This window comes from Microtus oregoni, unplaced genomic scaffold (assembly GCF_018167655.1).
Source record: "Microtus oregoni isolate MIOR12 unplaced genomic scaffold, Mior012 000040F_ref0000088, whole genome shotgun sequence".
Classification (NCBI taxonomy): domain Eukaryota; kingdom Metazoa; phylum Chordata; class Mammalia; order Rodentia; family Cricetidae; genus Microtus; species Microtus oregoni.
In genome coordinates this window covers 17892617-17906623 of record NW_024543207.1, presented here as the reverse complement: position 1 = coordinate 17906623, position 14007 = coordinate 17892617, and the positions used below count along the sequence as shown (strand labels likewise).

The window sequence follows — 14007 nt, the reverse complement described above, 5'->3', positions numbered from 1 at the left end:
CAGTTTTCATCTGTTCCCTCACTAATTCTAGCAGGAACTTAAGTCAAAGACAGTGCACACGGAAGAAGAAAACTCATTTAATGCCATGTCTGAGACCTCCATTGTGAACAATGCCTCCACCTTTGATGCATAATTACAAAAAGCTCAGAAACCCTCTACCAGCAACATGTTTGGAAAGAGGTAACATCCGGCCCAGGGCTGGAACAAATCCGGAGGGGAGAGCAGAGCAGGAGAGATAGGGACTTCCTGTTTGCTCAGCACCCGTTGCTTGTTTTGCATTTAACATTGGCATCCATGCTTTCTTCTTAATGATTTTAATTTTAAAATATGCAATTCAATAACCATTAAAATAAATTCATTTGCTTACTGTGTGTGAACCAAACAGGCATCAGGGCTTGGTTAGGACCAATCTGTAGATGAACCGCTGGCTCCATCCAGCACCTGCCAGGAGCACACATCTTTCTGTTCTCCATCACCACTGCAATTCAGCCTCAGGGTCCATGTGAGCCAGGAAAAGCTCCACACTCCCCCATCCGGGGCATCATTAGCAGGAGCTCGCTGATGGAGCAGGGAATGGAGACACTTCACTCAACCTCCACCGCTCCTTAAAAGCTCAGGTTAGGAGCCACCCAGCACGATCCCTGGGAATCTTAGGTACCTGTTGGTTACCCAGAGAATGAATTCTTTTCCACCATGACCAGCCCAAGGGCCTTTATTGATGGCTGTAGAAATGAAATTGGTGCAGCGGTTTCAAAGTGGGGTTCGGAGAGCACAGGAGATGCCAGCAGGAATTCACTGGCAGAATGGAGAGGCGTCCAGGTGTCTTCCCACTGCAGCCAATGGCCTGCTTCCCTGTAGATTAAGGCTCCGTCTAGTCACCTCGCTCAATGACTTGTTCAAAGGTTTCTTTCCAACTATAAGAAGTCATATTCTGAGGTACAGAGGTTAGGAGTCCCACACAAGACTCAGCCTGCAGCATGCCCACCTCGCGTCCTGGAGAGACAAAAGTAAGGTGTGTGTTACCAGAGCCAGGGGAAGCTGCTGTGGGGTGATTGACAGCTGCCACCGGAAAAGGGTAGGCTAGCACTTCATGGTTGGAGCAGAACTCTATCATCTAAGTAGCCCTTCTCAGCTTCCGTAGAGCTCCTGGTGGACAGTTCCAGCTGGGAGCCAGGGAGAGGCAAGGAAGGAGGGGCCCTTGGCTGGGTCAGACCAGATAAGGTTCAGTGTGTGGGCAATGAGGAGTCAGCGCTGCTCAAAGCTGGCTGGTACTAGTGCCTGTGGGAAGAACAACGCAGAGCTAAGGTGGGCCACATCTCTGAGCCATGGTGCCTTCTCCTGAGGGTGCATGGGATGCTGGGACAGTGTGTCCACAGGTTTACATCATGCTCTGGTCCCAACAGTGGACTCAGATAAAATACATCCTGCGATGAGATTTAATTCTTCCACTGTGTCCCATAAAGGTGGGTCCTCCCTTCAGGATGGGGCCCGGCTCATGACTGGATGATGACATCGTTCTGTGATTCTAGCCCTATCTGGATAACTGTGCTCTCTTTCAGGAGCCTGAGCGCCAGTACATGCACATAGGCACCATGGTGGAATTTGCATATGCCCTAGTGGCAAAACTGGATGCCATCAACAAACACTCCTTCAATGACTTCAAACTGCGAGTTGGTATGTTGTGCCAGGGGATCTCAGCAAGCACCGAGGCCTGGGGTGGAGAATAAAGCTTCAGGACGCAGTGGAGAGCCTGGCGTGAGGCTGGCTGTGTCTAGAAGGGCATAGGGAGGCCGTGAGCCCCAGAACTGCTTCTGTGCAATTTAAAAAGAGGCACTCCCTTTGGCTGAACTCAAGGAACAGAAGCATGGTTCAACAGGTGGAGCTGGAGCTATGTCTTAGTCCCTAGAACGTCCCCGCAGCCAGCTGAGGATTTACCTAGCACATAACTCTTCCCTTGCTGTGCCGTATTGTTTGGAAGCCACCATACTTGCTGTTAACAATGACCTGACATCAGCTAGCTTCCACACCAGTACCAGAGATAAGCAATGTCACTGAAGGGTGCATCTTAGCACTGAGGGTGGTGGCATGTCTTGTCATACCACCACTGAGAGTTAGGAGCGGGAGGATTCAAGCGTGAAGTTCAAGACTGTCCTCAGCTCAAGGACAGCATAGGCTACTTGAGACTCTGTCTCAAAAAAATGCAAACAAACAAAGTATACACGTTAGGATTACTGGATTTGGATTCCACTTTCTTCAGGAGCACAAAGCGTGTGACCCAGATAGCTCTTCCCATTCTCTTCAACCTTGTAGAAATTTTTAGTAGTTAAAAAAAGTCATAACTTCTAATTGACTGAAAAAACAAAACTTGATTTCTGAAAAGTTTTTTTTAACAAACTTTAAGTTGATAGTTAGCATGTTCCGTGATGACTTGCCTTTTCCAAAGTCTTACTTTTAAAAAGCAGTGTTTGAAGCCGTCAGCTTAGCACACAGCTGGCCTGTAATATATGCACGGTGTCTGCAGGAATTCGTGATTTCTAAGAGCCTCTTTGACAATTTTTTTTTCTTTCTTGGCAACACATTTTGCTTCTTCCACTAGTCCACAGACAAGCAGTTCTTGTGTCAAGATCCATCTGTGTGGTTTATAACTTCACTTTGAATACAGATTTCTCCTGGGGGGGGGGGGGTATTTGGATACTTGAAGCTATTTTCTTCCTTCTCGGTACAGTGGCCTGAATTTTAAAACCTCCTGATGGCAAATGAGATACTTTTCATGACACATACTGCTGTCAGCATCTGAGCATGTTTTCCTTTGTTCCGTGTCACTTCTGTATGGGTGAGCCTTTCCCTAGACTCTGCTAACACTAAAGTCGGGGGCAAGGGGACCAGGACGCTACCCTGTCGGCCAGCAGTCCACACCGACCATGTTTCCTGATCCCTGCATCAGAGCTTTCTCTGTGCATTTTCTTGACAGCCTGGAATGTGGTGTCCTCGAGCGTCGATGTTGCTATAACAAAATCCCTGGATGCTTTGATAAAGAGAAAAGGGTTGTGCAGCTCCCAGTTTTGGAGGCTGACAGTGCAAGACCAGATGCTGCCCCTTCTTTTGGCCCAGACTGAGGCCATCACGATGACATCACAGCATGGGGCAATGACATCATAGTTATATATGTAAGAGAGATCGCATGACAAATCAGAAAAGCCAGGGAGAGACTGGAGGATTAGATTTATTCTTTGTAGTAGCCCATGCTCAGGAGAGCTGAGTCTACACGCACAGTGACATAGTCACTAAGTCTGTCCTCTTGAAGGCCCTACCACCTGAACACTGAGATTTCTATAGACAGAATACCTTTTCCAAACATACATGAACAAAAATAACCCAGTCATGTGACATGGGAACAGAATCACTCTGTGTCACATCCAGAATGGTCTCAGTGTTGAAAGGGGTAAGGTGGTGGATCAGAAATACACAGGACTTCTCTGCATCTCCACAGATCTAAAAAAAAACAAACAAGCCCAGCAGGTTCTTGGCTCTAATAAGATGTGGTCACACAGAAAGGACCACAGTAAGCAGGAGGCATCTACAGACTAGATGTCATCCATGGGTAATGAACCTCAGGGTCACAAAAGGAAAAGTCAACACAGAACTTTGAGCAAAATGGCCAGTAAGAGAGTATCTCCCCAGTGGAGCCATGAGAGAGAAACAAGCTTAAGAAAACGCACAGGAGCAAAAGCTGAGCTCCACAGAAACAGCACTAGACCACAGGCCTGCACGCTGTGCTAAAGCAGATAAGTCAGGCAGGAGCCCAGTGCTTCCTGCGCTTATCCCCTGGTGTAGCCAAGCCATCTTGGCCCGTGTTTTACAGCCAAGTGTCTCTGTGGGCAGAGCAGAAGGCCCTGCATTGTTACATCTTCCAACCACACAGGCCTCTCTTCCCCTGATAAAGCTAGAAACAACCCAGTGAGCCAGTGTGGCCCCATGAGGTGGGTGAGGATGTAGCCTTTTGCTAGCCATAACCAGTTCAACCAGTTCAGACCTCACCCTTCCCCAAGAGCTGTCGTCCAGGCAGAAGTCTATGACAGCCAGAAGAGACGCTGATGGATGAGGGACTAGCATCTCAAGCCAGCATCCTGACCTGACTCCTGGGTGCTCTGACCCTTGTGACGGAGCTGGATGTATGATTTGAGCTGTCTACAGTATAAGGAAGTTTTGCTGAATACAGCACAGAAGCAAAGAGGAACATATTTCTCATTTCTCGGACACGCAGGATTTAATAGAATAGTATTTGGATTTTGTTTCTGAGCCTAGATTCCCACTGCAATAATCTATCACTAAAAAAAAAATCCCTCAGTAGGCAGGTCTGCAGTCAGAAGCTACATCTTTCAGAAGTGGCAAGGATGTTGGATGCAGGAGAAAATGTAAATGAGTGATCTTAGAAGCCTATCAGTCGTTCCAACGCCCCCTCCTACTCCACCCAAACACTTATGGGTCTATGTGTTTGAACTGAATTTCTTGGCAAGAAATAAGAAGTGGGCTTAGAAGATCACAGGGCTCCTGTCAGTCACAGACACTGGTCTGAGTCTTGCCACACTGACTTCTGATAATAGGTGCCATCGCCTTGGCCACCCCTAGCGATGACACTCTGACCCCAATCAAGCAGTAACCAGAGTTTATAATTGTAGGTGATCAAAAAGGGACCTCAGTAGAATCACTGTCACCTTCATTAACAGTGTGTCCCCGAATGCCGTATTATCTGGGAAGTAATAAATAAAGCCCATATACTCCAAGATTCCCACAAATCGTTTGTCCTTCAGCAAGATCTGGGCCAGCTGAATCAGAAAAAGAGCACTATGGAATTCTCCATATTGAGTTTTGTCTTCTTGGAGACTCAGTTAGAAGGGAGACTTCCTCCCAAGCAAGATGAAATTCCTCACTCTGATGAACAAGAAAGCTGAGGGTTTGGCTTCAACAGAACCAGACCCCAAAATTCTTGGAAGTTGATCATTAGTGTCACTTCCTTGTAGAGGGCAACCTCAACAGCCGGCTCTCCTACAATCTCGGAGATCACAGACTCGCCCTTACTTCTGAATGCCAGTGTATATATAATCCACTTGTTTATATTAAATTCTATTAATATGTTTTGTTTTTTTTTTTGAGACATGGTTTCTCTGTTTAACAGTTCTGACTGTTCTAGAATTTGCTTCTGAGACCAGGCTAGCCTCGAACTCACAGAGATTCACCTGCCTCTGCCTCCTGAATGCTAGAATTAAAGGTGTGTACCACCACTCCCTGACTTAAATATCATTATTTAAATTGTATGATTTTTTTTGCCTGCAAGTATGTCTGTTTGCCATATGCCTGATCCCACAGAAAGGGCATCAGATTCCCTGGAACTGGAGTTAAGCAGCTGTGAGCCACTGTGTGGGTGCTGGGAATTGAACCTGTGTCCTCTGTGAGAGCAGGCAGTGTTCTTAACCACTAAGCCATCTCTCCAGTCTCTTTCCAATAATTTTTAGAGATCCCCAAACTTGAGTCCCACCAACCTTTTTTATCACACATATTAGTTGTTTTGTTATTAGCACAGACCTGAGCGGAAGCTTTCTGCGCTCTCTAGAAGTAGTACCGGTGAGAGGAATCCGTTGGGAAGCAGTGTAGCAAAATAAATCACCATCAAAAACATGTTCAGAAGCAATGAGCCCATGCAGGTAAAAATCACATGTAGCAGAGACAAAGAGATGTGCTGTTAGGGGCCCCAGAAGCCATGAGCTTATGCAGGTAAAAATCACATGTAGCAGAGACAAAGAGATGTGCTATTAGGGGCCCCAGAAGCCATGAGCCCATGCAGGTAAAAATCACATGTAGCAGAGACAAAAGAGATGGCCCCAGAAGCCACAGCTGACTTGCATTCTTCCTTCTACCTGAGTCATAGCACCTGCCTCTGCTTCCTCACTCACAAGACAGTAACGATAGTGGTCTGACCCACCTGCCAGGGTCGTGACGCCTGTTAGAGGATTTTGTGGTGGGGGAGCACTGAGGGTAGTTCATGGCCCTCAGAGATGCTGCATCAGTGTGGCTCCGGTGGCCGCTGTGATGGCCGTGTTGGCAAAAGGGTGGTAAAATACACTGAGTTCATCCGCTCAGGGTACACAGTTAAAATGTGAGTATTTGGAAATTGATTATATTAATTATATTAGGCTTGGTAGCTCACACCTTTAATACAAGAACTTGACAGGAGGGTTTGAAATTTGAAGTCAGCCTGAGCTACAAGACAAGACCCTGTCTCCAAAATGAAACCAGAAACAAGGCAAAACTCACGTTAGTTATAAACACTGGAAAAGTCTTGTGGTGATCTCAGCCTAAGATTCTTTTGCAACATCAAGAAAATCAGTTTGTCACAGTAATTAGTTTTCTGAAGCATGCTCTCCTATCACAGAGGAGGGACAGCAGCCCTGCAACATGGGCAAAGATCTAAAGGGAACGCCAACATCATGGGCACCACAGCATCTTGAGCGGATAAAGCTGGAATTGCCCTGGACTTTGATGTGTAAAGTCTGTGGTTTGGTTAAGATTTGTTTAATAATGATGTCTCAAGCACATTGTAGACAGCTTTCTGACTTAGGACACTTGCTGCAATTAGAACCTTGCTAACCTAGCTCTGTCGTGTTGCAGGTATCAATCATGGACCTGTGATAGCCGGTGTCATAGGAGCTCAGAAACCACAGTATGACATCTGGGGTAACACCGTCAATGTCGCCAGCAGAATGGACAGCACTGGGGTCCTGGACAAAATACAGGTAATTCAATCTCTTCTCAGACACCCTTGGTGTCTAAATCAATTTACATCAAAGAGTAAAATAATAATAAAATTTAAAAATTTAAAATAGGTAAACTTTGAATTTACTTAAACCCTTTTTTAGGGAAAATGTTAGTTTTTGCATTTACTGTTAGGAATGACACCAACCAGATTCTAATGATGCTAAGGCCATGGACCTTATAAAGACTTCTGGTCATCCTCTGACCAGAAGTGGCCTGCGTGGCAGGATGGTGGCCCAGGGCCCTGGGTGCCTAAAAGATGCCCTCCTGTACTGAGTGCCCCGGAGGTGCCTCCCTGAACTGCTGCCCTTTCTGACCCCATCACACATCTAAAGACTTTGCAGGGAAGGCCTGCAGCTCAAGTGAAAACAAGACAGAAATCAGCCTCGCATGGCATTTCAAGAGCTCTAAATAACCCCCAGTCTCCACGGTCCACCCCAGGGAGAGAAAGACGACATCTGACAAGGGAAAGCAACAACCTGAAAAGATAAAATCATACCATGTTAACATTCCCGCTGCTCATTAAATCCTTAGCCGTAGTTAAAGTAACTCTAATTAGAAGAACACTAATTATATTCTAGAAAAAAAAAGGGTATAAATTGCTAGATGGATAATGAGAAAAGGTCTGGTTTGGGAAATGTTATGAAATGTCTCCAGTTCTCTAACCGAGCGGCAGTTTGTGTGGGGTGGAAGAACAACCCAGTCAGGATAAAAAGTCCCAAGATGGGGTGGAGGCAGCCAAGAAGAAGGCTGTGTCCTCCTAGAGTTGGCAGTTTATCTCATTTAATTCCTGGCTCCACTCAAGTGCTGAGCTATGGACTATGGACTTGTTTGTCACCAAGTGCCCTCACACTGTGGAACAGTGTTGCGTGGGAGACAGCGGGCACACAGTGGTCATCACGGCCATCGGGTCTCAAGTATGACACAGCATCATAAAAGAGGGCATGTTTCAAACCATGAACTTTACAGGCCGGAAAGGGAACTTAGTCTGATTCCTAAATGATCTTACCGTGCCTCTTATGAAGGGCTGGGATGCTGCAATAGCTTCGGGCTATAGGTGCTTGGTTGGACCTGCACTTCCTCTCTCCCAAGCAACACTAGACATGTAAACATCGTTCAAATTATGATATACAAAGGTTAAAGACTTTGTTCTAAATTCTAGCCTCGTGTGGAGACCTGGGTTCCCCCAAGCTACCCAAAGAGAGACGGTAGGGGTTCTTAGCCCTTTGATGAGATCGTGAGCTTTTCCCTCCCAGAAGCCTCTTGGAGCAGGTGCTCGCAGCCACTTGCAGAGAGCATGACGGCACCGGGCTGCCTGCTCTACCACGTACCTCTTAGTTCTTTTCTTTATCCCCTGTTTAGTTATTGGCCTCTAGTGAGAATGGGCGTTGCCCACAGGACAGAGGCAGTGGAGAAAAGGTTTGGGGTCACTGAGGGGAAAGAAGGAAAGGTAGGTGTGGGCACGGTTAGAGAGTGACCCACGGAGGAGGGGAAAATTTTAACAGCACAGACCTGTGCAGAAGGGAGCACAGGGGGCTGCTGCTCATTCTACCATTTGAAATAAGAAAGATCTAAGACATAAAGGATAACAACAAAGGGAAACAAGTCCACCTCTTTATGTATCTTTATTTAATTATATGCATGTGAATATTTGTCGTGGGGGCAGGAATGTGGATATGTGCTTGTAAGTGAGAGTTGCCTGCAGAGGCCATGATGCCTGACCCCTGGGGCCTGGAGCCATAGGTGATGGCAAGCCACGTGGTGTGGGCTCTGGGAATCAAAGGTGGGTTCTGTAAGAGCAGCGTGTGCCCTTAACCGTGGACCAATCTTGTCAGCCCTGGCCTTGTTCTTAACCTACACCCTTTTACACTTTCACACAATGTCTGTAGAATGAGACGCGTGTTCCCAAGGTTTAGATGTCGCTTTAGATGGATTTATAGGAAAATTACGGTTAATTTTGTGTCATGATATGGAAATGTTGTTTTAGATTGTACATGGAGACTATCTCCTTTATTCCCATCATCAACCCCATATCCAAATCACTTCATGTCTTTTGATTATTTTACCTATTTTTATACTGGAGAAAGCCTTTCTGAAGGCTGCCGTTACAGTAGCATATTGCTCCCCACCACAGTTACTCTTTGTCCTCCAAGAGGGACAGGGAGTTTTCCTGAAGGGTTGGGACACCTACGCTTATGGTTCTTACTTGCCTTCTTCAGAATTGGTTTCAGTACTAGAGATAAGCGAGAACCAATCTGATTTCTAGTGATGGAGCTAGTGAGCTGCTCACGAGTCCCCAGAACGCATGTGCCTGCTCAATTGTAGTGTCCAGCATCTGCAATGAGGTGCTAAACTCCCCAGCTGAGAGAGAAGTGTGTGTGCACATGCGTGTGTGTTTGCATGTATGTGTATGTGTTCTTGCACATGAGTGCTTGCATGTGTGCATGCATGTGTATTTGTGTAAGTTTCCATGTGTATGTGTGTTTCCATGGGTATGCATGCATGTGTGCTCTAAATGTATGTATTGTATGCATACATGTGCATATGGGCTTGCATATGTGTGTTTAATATGAGTGTGCTTGCATGGGTATGCATCCATGTTTGTTTTTCATGTGTGTGTGTCCATACATGGGCATGTTTGTGCCAATTTCCCTTACATCATTCTCAAAATTAAGTGTTTTCACATCTCATCCCAGCTATGTATTGTTATGAAGGATAATTCCAGCTATGTGGCAAATTTGCATGAAAATCACTGGACATCCATTGTAGGCATTGTCATGTTTGTCCTTTGGAAGATGTGCTAACTCCCCACGCTGTGTGCCTCAGCTTGGATGAGGGTCTCAAATGACCAGAAGTTTATAGCATTGCCTCACATGTGCAAAGCTCTAGATTTGAACTCAGCACTGCAAAAAAAGAAAAAAAGTATATATTCTACTGTCATCAAGAGCAGGGTTTTAGTTCACCCTGCTCTCACCCACCTGCTTGGCATAGCATTCTATCTTGTTCAGCCCAACTGGAGTCGATTTCAGTGGCCGTTCTGAAGGAGAGCTTTGACTTTGGTTGATAATACGGCTTTTCAGGGCTCACCACCTTCCACTTGAGTCAATCAGTCGGACCCTAGTTCTCGCCAGGTGAGCAGCAGTCCAACAGAGAGAAGGCAGACCTAAAGAAGGGAGGTGTGCAGATGACACAACCAAGTCCTCCAGGCCGGGCCAACCCAGCTGGCTGTTGCTATGGGAACAGAGGCAGCTGGCCATGCTCACAGGATCCAACTCAAGTAACCTTGATCTGGTCACATCCCCTCTACCTGGTAGACTGAGATTTGGCTCCTCTGTCGGGGGCTGAGGCTGGTCATTGTTGCTGAAGAGGACCCAGTAGAGTACCAAGAGACGAGTGGTCCAATATCTGACTCTAACCATGCTCAAGAGCATCAAGGCCTTCAGTTCTTTCTACGTGAGTGTTGTTTGCCAACAATCCTGGACAGCATGGAGTCTCCTTGTAGGAAGACAAAGAGCACCACACCCCTACCAAGGACACCCTTTTCCACTCCTGCAAAACCTGTGTTTCCTCTCCATACCCAGAATGTTCAGAACTTGATGGTTCTTTAGAATATGATTTACTAATTCCTGGCAAGTTTAAATTCCTTGGTGTAGACATCAAAAACAGCAAGGCTGTAAGTCCCCACCAGTCACTGTGGACATGGCCGTGCCCTGTGTGACTCTGAGGGACTTTCTTAGTGACACTCTGTGTGTTCCAGGATCTCGGGCAGGTGGAACATCTCCACAGATGACTGAGGAGGAACTAGAGCAGATCTCTGTAGAGACAGGGAAAGTTTTCAGCCTGTGGCTTGTGCTGACTCAGAAACTGATGTGGGTGCCATGCAGGCTTCCTTCTGGGGACTCACCTTGCTCTCATCCAAAAGCCACTCATCTCTGCTTACATTCCAAATGTAACAGAGAGGAAAGTTGTGATTGAAAATTTCATACCTTATTCTCTTCCAATTTCATGCTTTTTTAACCGATGGAATCCACTTCATGACATTAGTGTGTGCATGAGTGTGTTGTAATCTCCTGGAGCACAGGTCGCCTCCTGGGGACCATATACCTGAAGGGCTCTGACTCTTCTCCTCTAGCAGCCATCAGTCCCCAATATCTTCTCAGCTGAGGGATGGAGCACCCCATTTCCCTCCTCCATTCCAGGATGTTGTGTGGCTTGATGCTGTGCAGGTTTCAAAGATGCAGCCACAACATTCCCATGTTCATATGTGAAGCTGCCCTCTTGTGTCTCACTACTCATCCACTGCCTGTGACCAGTGCAGTCTTCCCATCTGTGGTGACCCCTGAGCCTTGGGGCGGGAGCTGTGGTACAGAGATGCCAGATAGAGCCGAGCAGTTCATGATCTCTTACTCTCTGCATGTCTGCCAGTTGCAAGTCTCTGTGCTATTGCCATTCTGATGAAAGTAGAGAAATGCATTCATTCATAAGTATAGAATGAAAGAGCCTAGGGAGCAGTTTATGCTACATCCATTTAGCAGAGCGATGGTACTGGATTCTCCCCTAGAGCTAGGACCTAGCCAACCATAGGTATTTGGCACAGTTTAATGGTACCACACATGAATTCTGCCTTGTTGTTCATGTACTAGGAGGCATATCTTGCCGGGTCAGTCACTGTAGGTTGCAGTGTTCATTGCTATGTAAGATGGTTAGTTGTTTTTCTCCAATAGCATCATGCCTAGCTAACCAGTCAAGATGACGCTTCCAGGTCTGTACCAAGTTCTGGAGGATAGCCAGGAGAATTGGTGATAGCCTGTAATGGTTTCTACAGGACTCCACTGACCACTAGCTACAAAAGACGCATCCATCCCTAGCACCAGGCTTTCCCCTGATAGCCTATGGTGTCTAGGAGAGGTACTGTTGCCTATCCTCTCATTAGAGAGTAATTCCATTTAAACTCCAAAGTATGCGTACACTTTAGGCAGCGCCTACAGTGGTGTGTCTCCATGTGGTTTTTCCAGGTATTCAGTGTTGCTTATCCCTCCCGGATAAGCCACAAGTGTCTTAACTTTGGACATTATTTGGCAGTTTAGGCTCTTTCCGTTTCCTTTTTTATACGAGCTTTACATGACTGACTTTAACATTTTCTGGTAGATTGTTTTTCCTCTATTAATGTCTCAGGAATGGAGTTCTTAAGGTAGGAAACAGGACAACTCTTTGACTCCGTTTGAAGTGGGTGGCACCGACGTGGGGAGTAACCCCTTTGTGTTCCTGTGGCCCGTAGGTGACTGAGGAGACCAGCCTCGTCCTGCAGACGCTTGGCTACACGTGCACATGCCGTGGCATCATCAACGTGAAGGGGAAGGGGGATCTGAAGACATACTTCGTCAACACAGAGATGTCAAGGTCCCTTTCTCAGAGCAACTTGGCGTCCTGAGAATCTGCCCCTTCCTGGCAAGGAGAGCGTACTTGCAGGAGCGAACCACGCACTTTCTGACTGCAGCCTCCTTTGTGTCCGTCATGTTGATGTCCGTGCTCTGTCCCACCCTCTGGAGCCCTTGCAGAACTAGTTCCTGTGACCCAGTGGCGTACTGTTTGGTGTCTGCGTGCGCCCAGATTGTCCTGCCGCTTGCACTGTGCTTACTCCTAAGCAAAAGGAGAAGGGAGCGCGTCCTAGGAGAGCATTCAAAGAAGTGTTGAAGAGAGAGGCGAAATGAACACAAATTCTTAAGGCAATAAAACTGGGGGGTGTATCTTATCTTCCGGTGCATGCTCTTGTCTGGAAACTACGGTAGCTCGTAACTGCATCCCTAGTCTGATATTCAAACCCACAGTATTTGTGAATTAAGTTGATCCTGTCACCCACCATGGAGTCTGTGCTCACCCATCCACGTGTGTCATTGCCAGAGGTCATCCGTGGGCCTCAGCTGGAACTCGTGGCCCTTGTCACCCTGCTCTGTTGTCTTGTGGAAGCGGCCTATTGCCGTCCATCAGCAGAATGAGTCCTCAACAGCCTAGGACCAGTTTTGTACCAGACTCGTCGGAGGTTTTGATGCCATTTGTCTTTTGTAAGGTTAATTCATTAAAGATTTATGTACTTTGGTTTATAGTGCTGTATCCTTTCTTTCCTTTCCTCTTTTTCCTTCTCCTGTGATGTGGTCCAGAATGAAAGTTTGTTTTCCATCTCTCAGCCTTTCAGAAGCGGCCTGGAAGCTAGGACGGAGGCAGACCCTTGCGTGATGGAGATGGCAACACAGTTTGTGATGCAGGGGATTGTGAAATGGTTTTCTGGGAGGAAAGAATCTGTGCCTGGTGTATCTGATGGCCGGGTTTCAATTATGCTGTCTTTTGAAGACCATTTAAACAGTAAAAAGTCAATGGACGGTAGGGTGCAGGCCTTTAATCCCAGCACTTGGGAGGCAGAGGCAGGTGTAACTTTGTGAGTTTGAGGCCAGCCTTGTCTACAAGAGCTAGTTCCAGGACAGGCTCCAAAGCCACAGAGAAACCCTGTCTTGAAAAACCAAAATAATAATAATAATAATAATAATAATAATAATAATAATAATAATAATCAAACATTAAAAGTCAGCACAAGCCTCGGAGCCCTGTATGCCCACTGACCTTCTGTAGGGAAATACCTTGCCAGGGCTTGCAGAGTTAAACAGAAGCATTCGGGACCAGCTGTGTAAATCAGGTGCCACAATAGCCTGAGCGGGCTGAGAGGCTTTGCTGAGCTTACAAGCTGCCTGTGCTGTCTGAGGAGGCTTAAGAAGACCTGGACACAATGTCTGCAGCAAATCCAACTCTGAAGCTGCTTGGGCTTGGCTATTTTTTTTCTTTTAACATAAGGAAATTACACTTTGCCAAATGAAAGAGAGAAAGAGAGAGAGAGAGAGAGAGAGAGAGAGAGAGAGAGAGAGAGCAACTGTGCATTTAAAAAATGTTTAAAAGAAGAAAAACACTGCAGATAACAGGCTGATTAGGCAAACTTGGTTTCCTCTGTCAGTTCCGAGCAGACGTCTAGAGGCGGCGGAGGGCTCAGATGGGCTAGCAGGAGACTATTAGTGGATACCTAGATGTGAAGCACAAGCCTCCAGTCCAACCCCTGTTCTCTTTGGCTCCTTAGTGCCCTTCCCGGAGGCAGCAGTCCTCACATCTCCTCTGCCTTCCTTTCTTCTTTATCAGCACACAGATGCAGGAAGC

General features: G+C 46.6%; 1 protein-coding gene across 1 annotated transcript in view; it reads left to right on the top strand.

Annotated features, from left to right (window-relative positions):
* Nucleotides 1-12906, top strand: part of Adcy2 (adenylate cyclase 2) — a 333563-nt gene extending 320657 nt beyond the window's left edge. Inside the window, exons 23-25 of the mRNA XM_041632131.1 lie at nt 1560-1674; nt 6667-6791; nt 12089-12906. Coding sequence (XP_041488065.1) covers nt 1560-1674; nt 6667-6791; nt 12089-12241 — 393 coding nt within the window. The 3' untranslated portion in view covers nt 12242-12906. The remainder of the gene's footprint in view (nt 1-1559; nt 1675-6666; nt 6792-12088) is intronic.
* The last annotated feature ends 1101 nt before the right edge of the window (nt 12907-14007 follow it).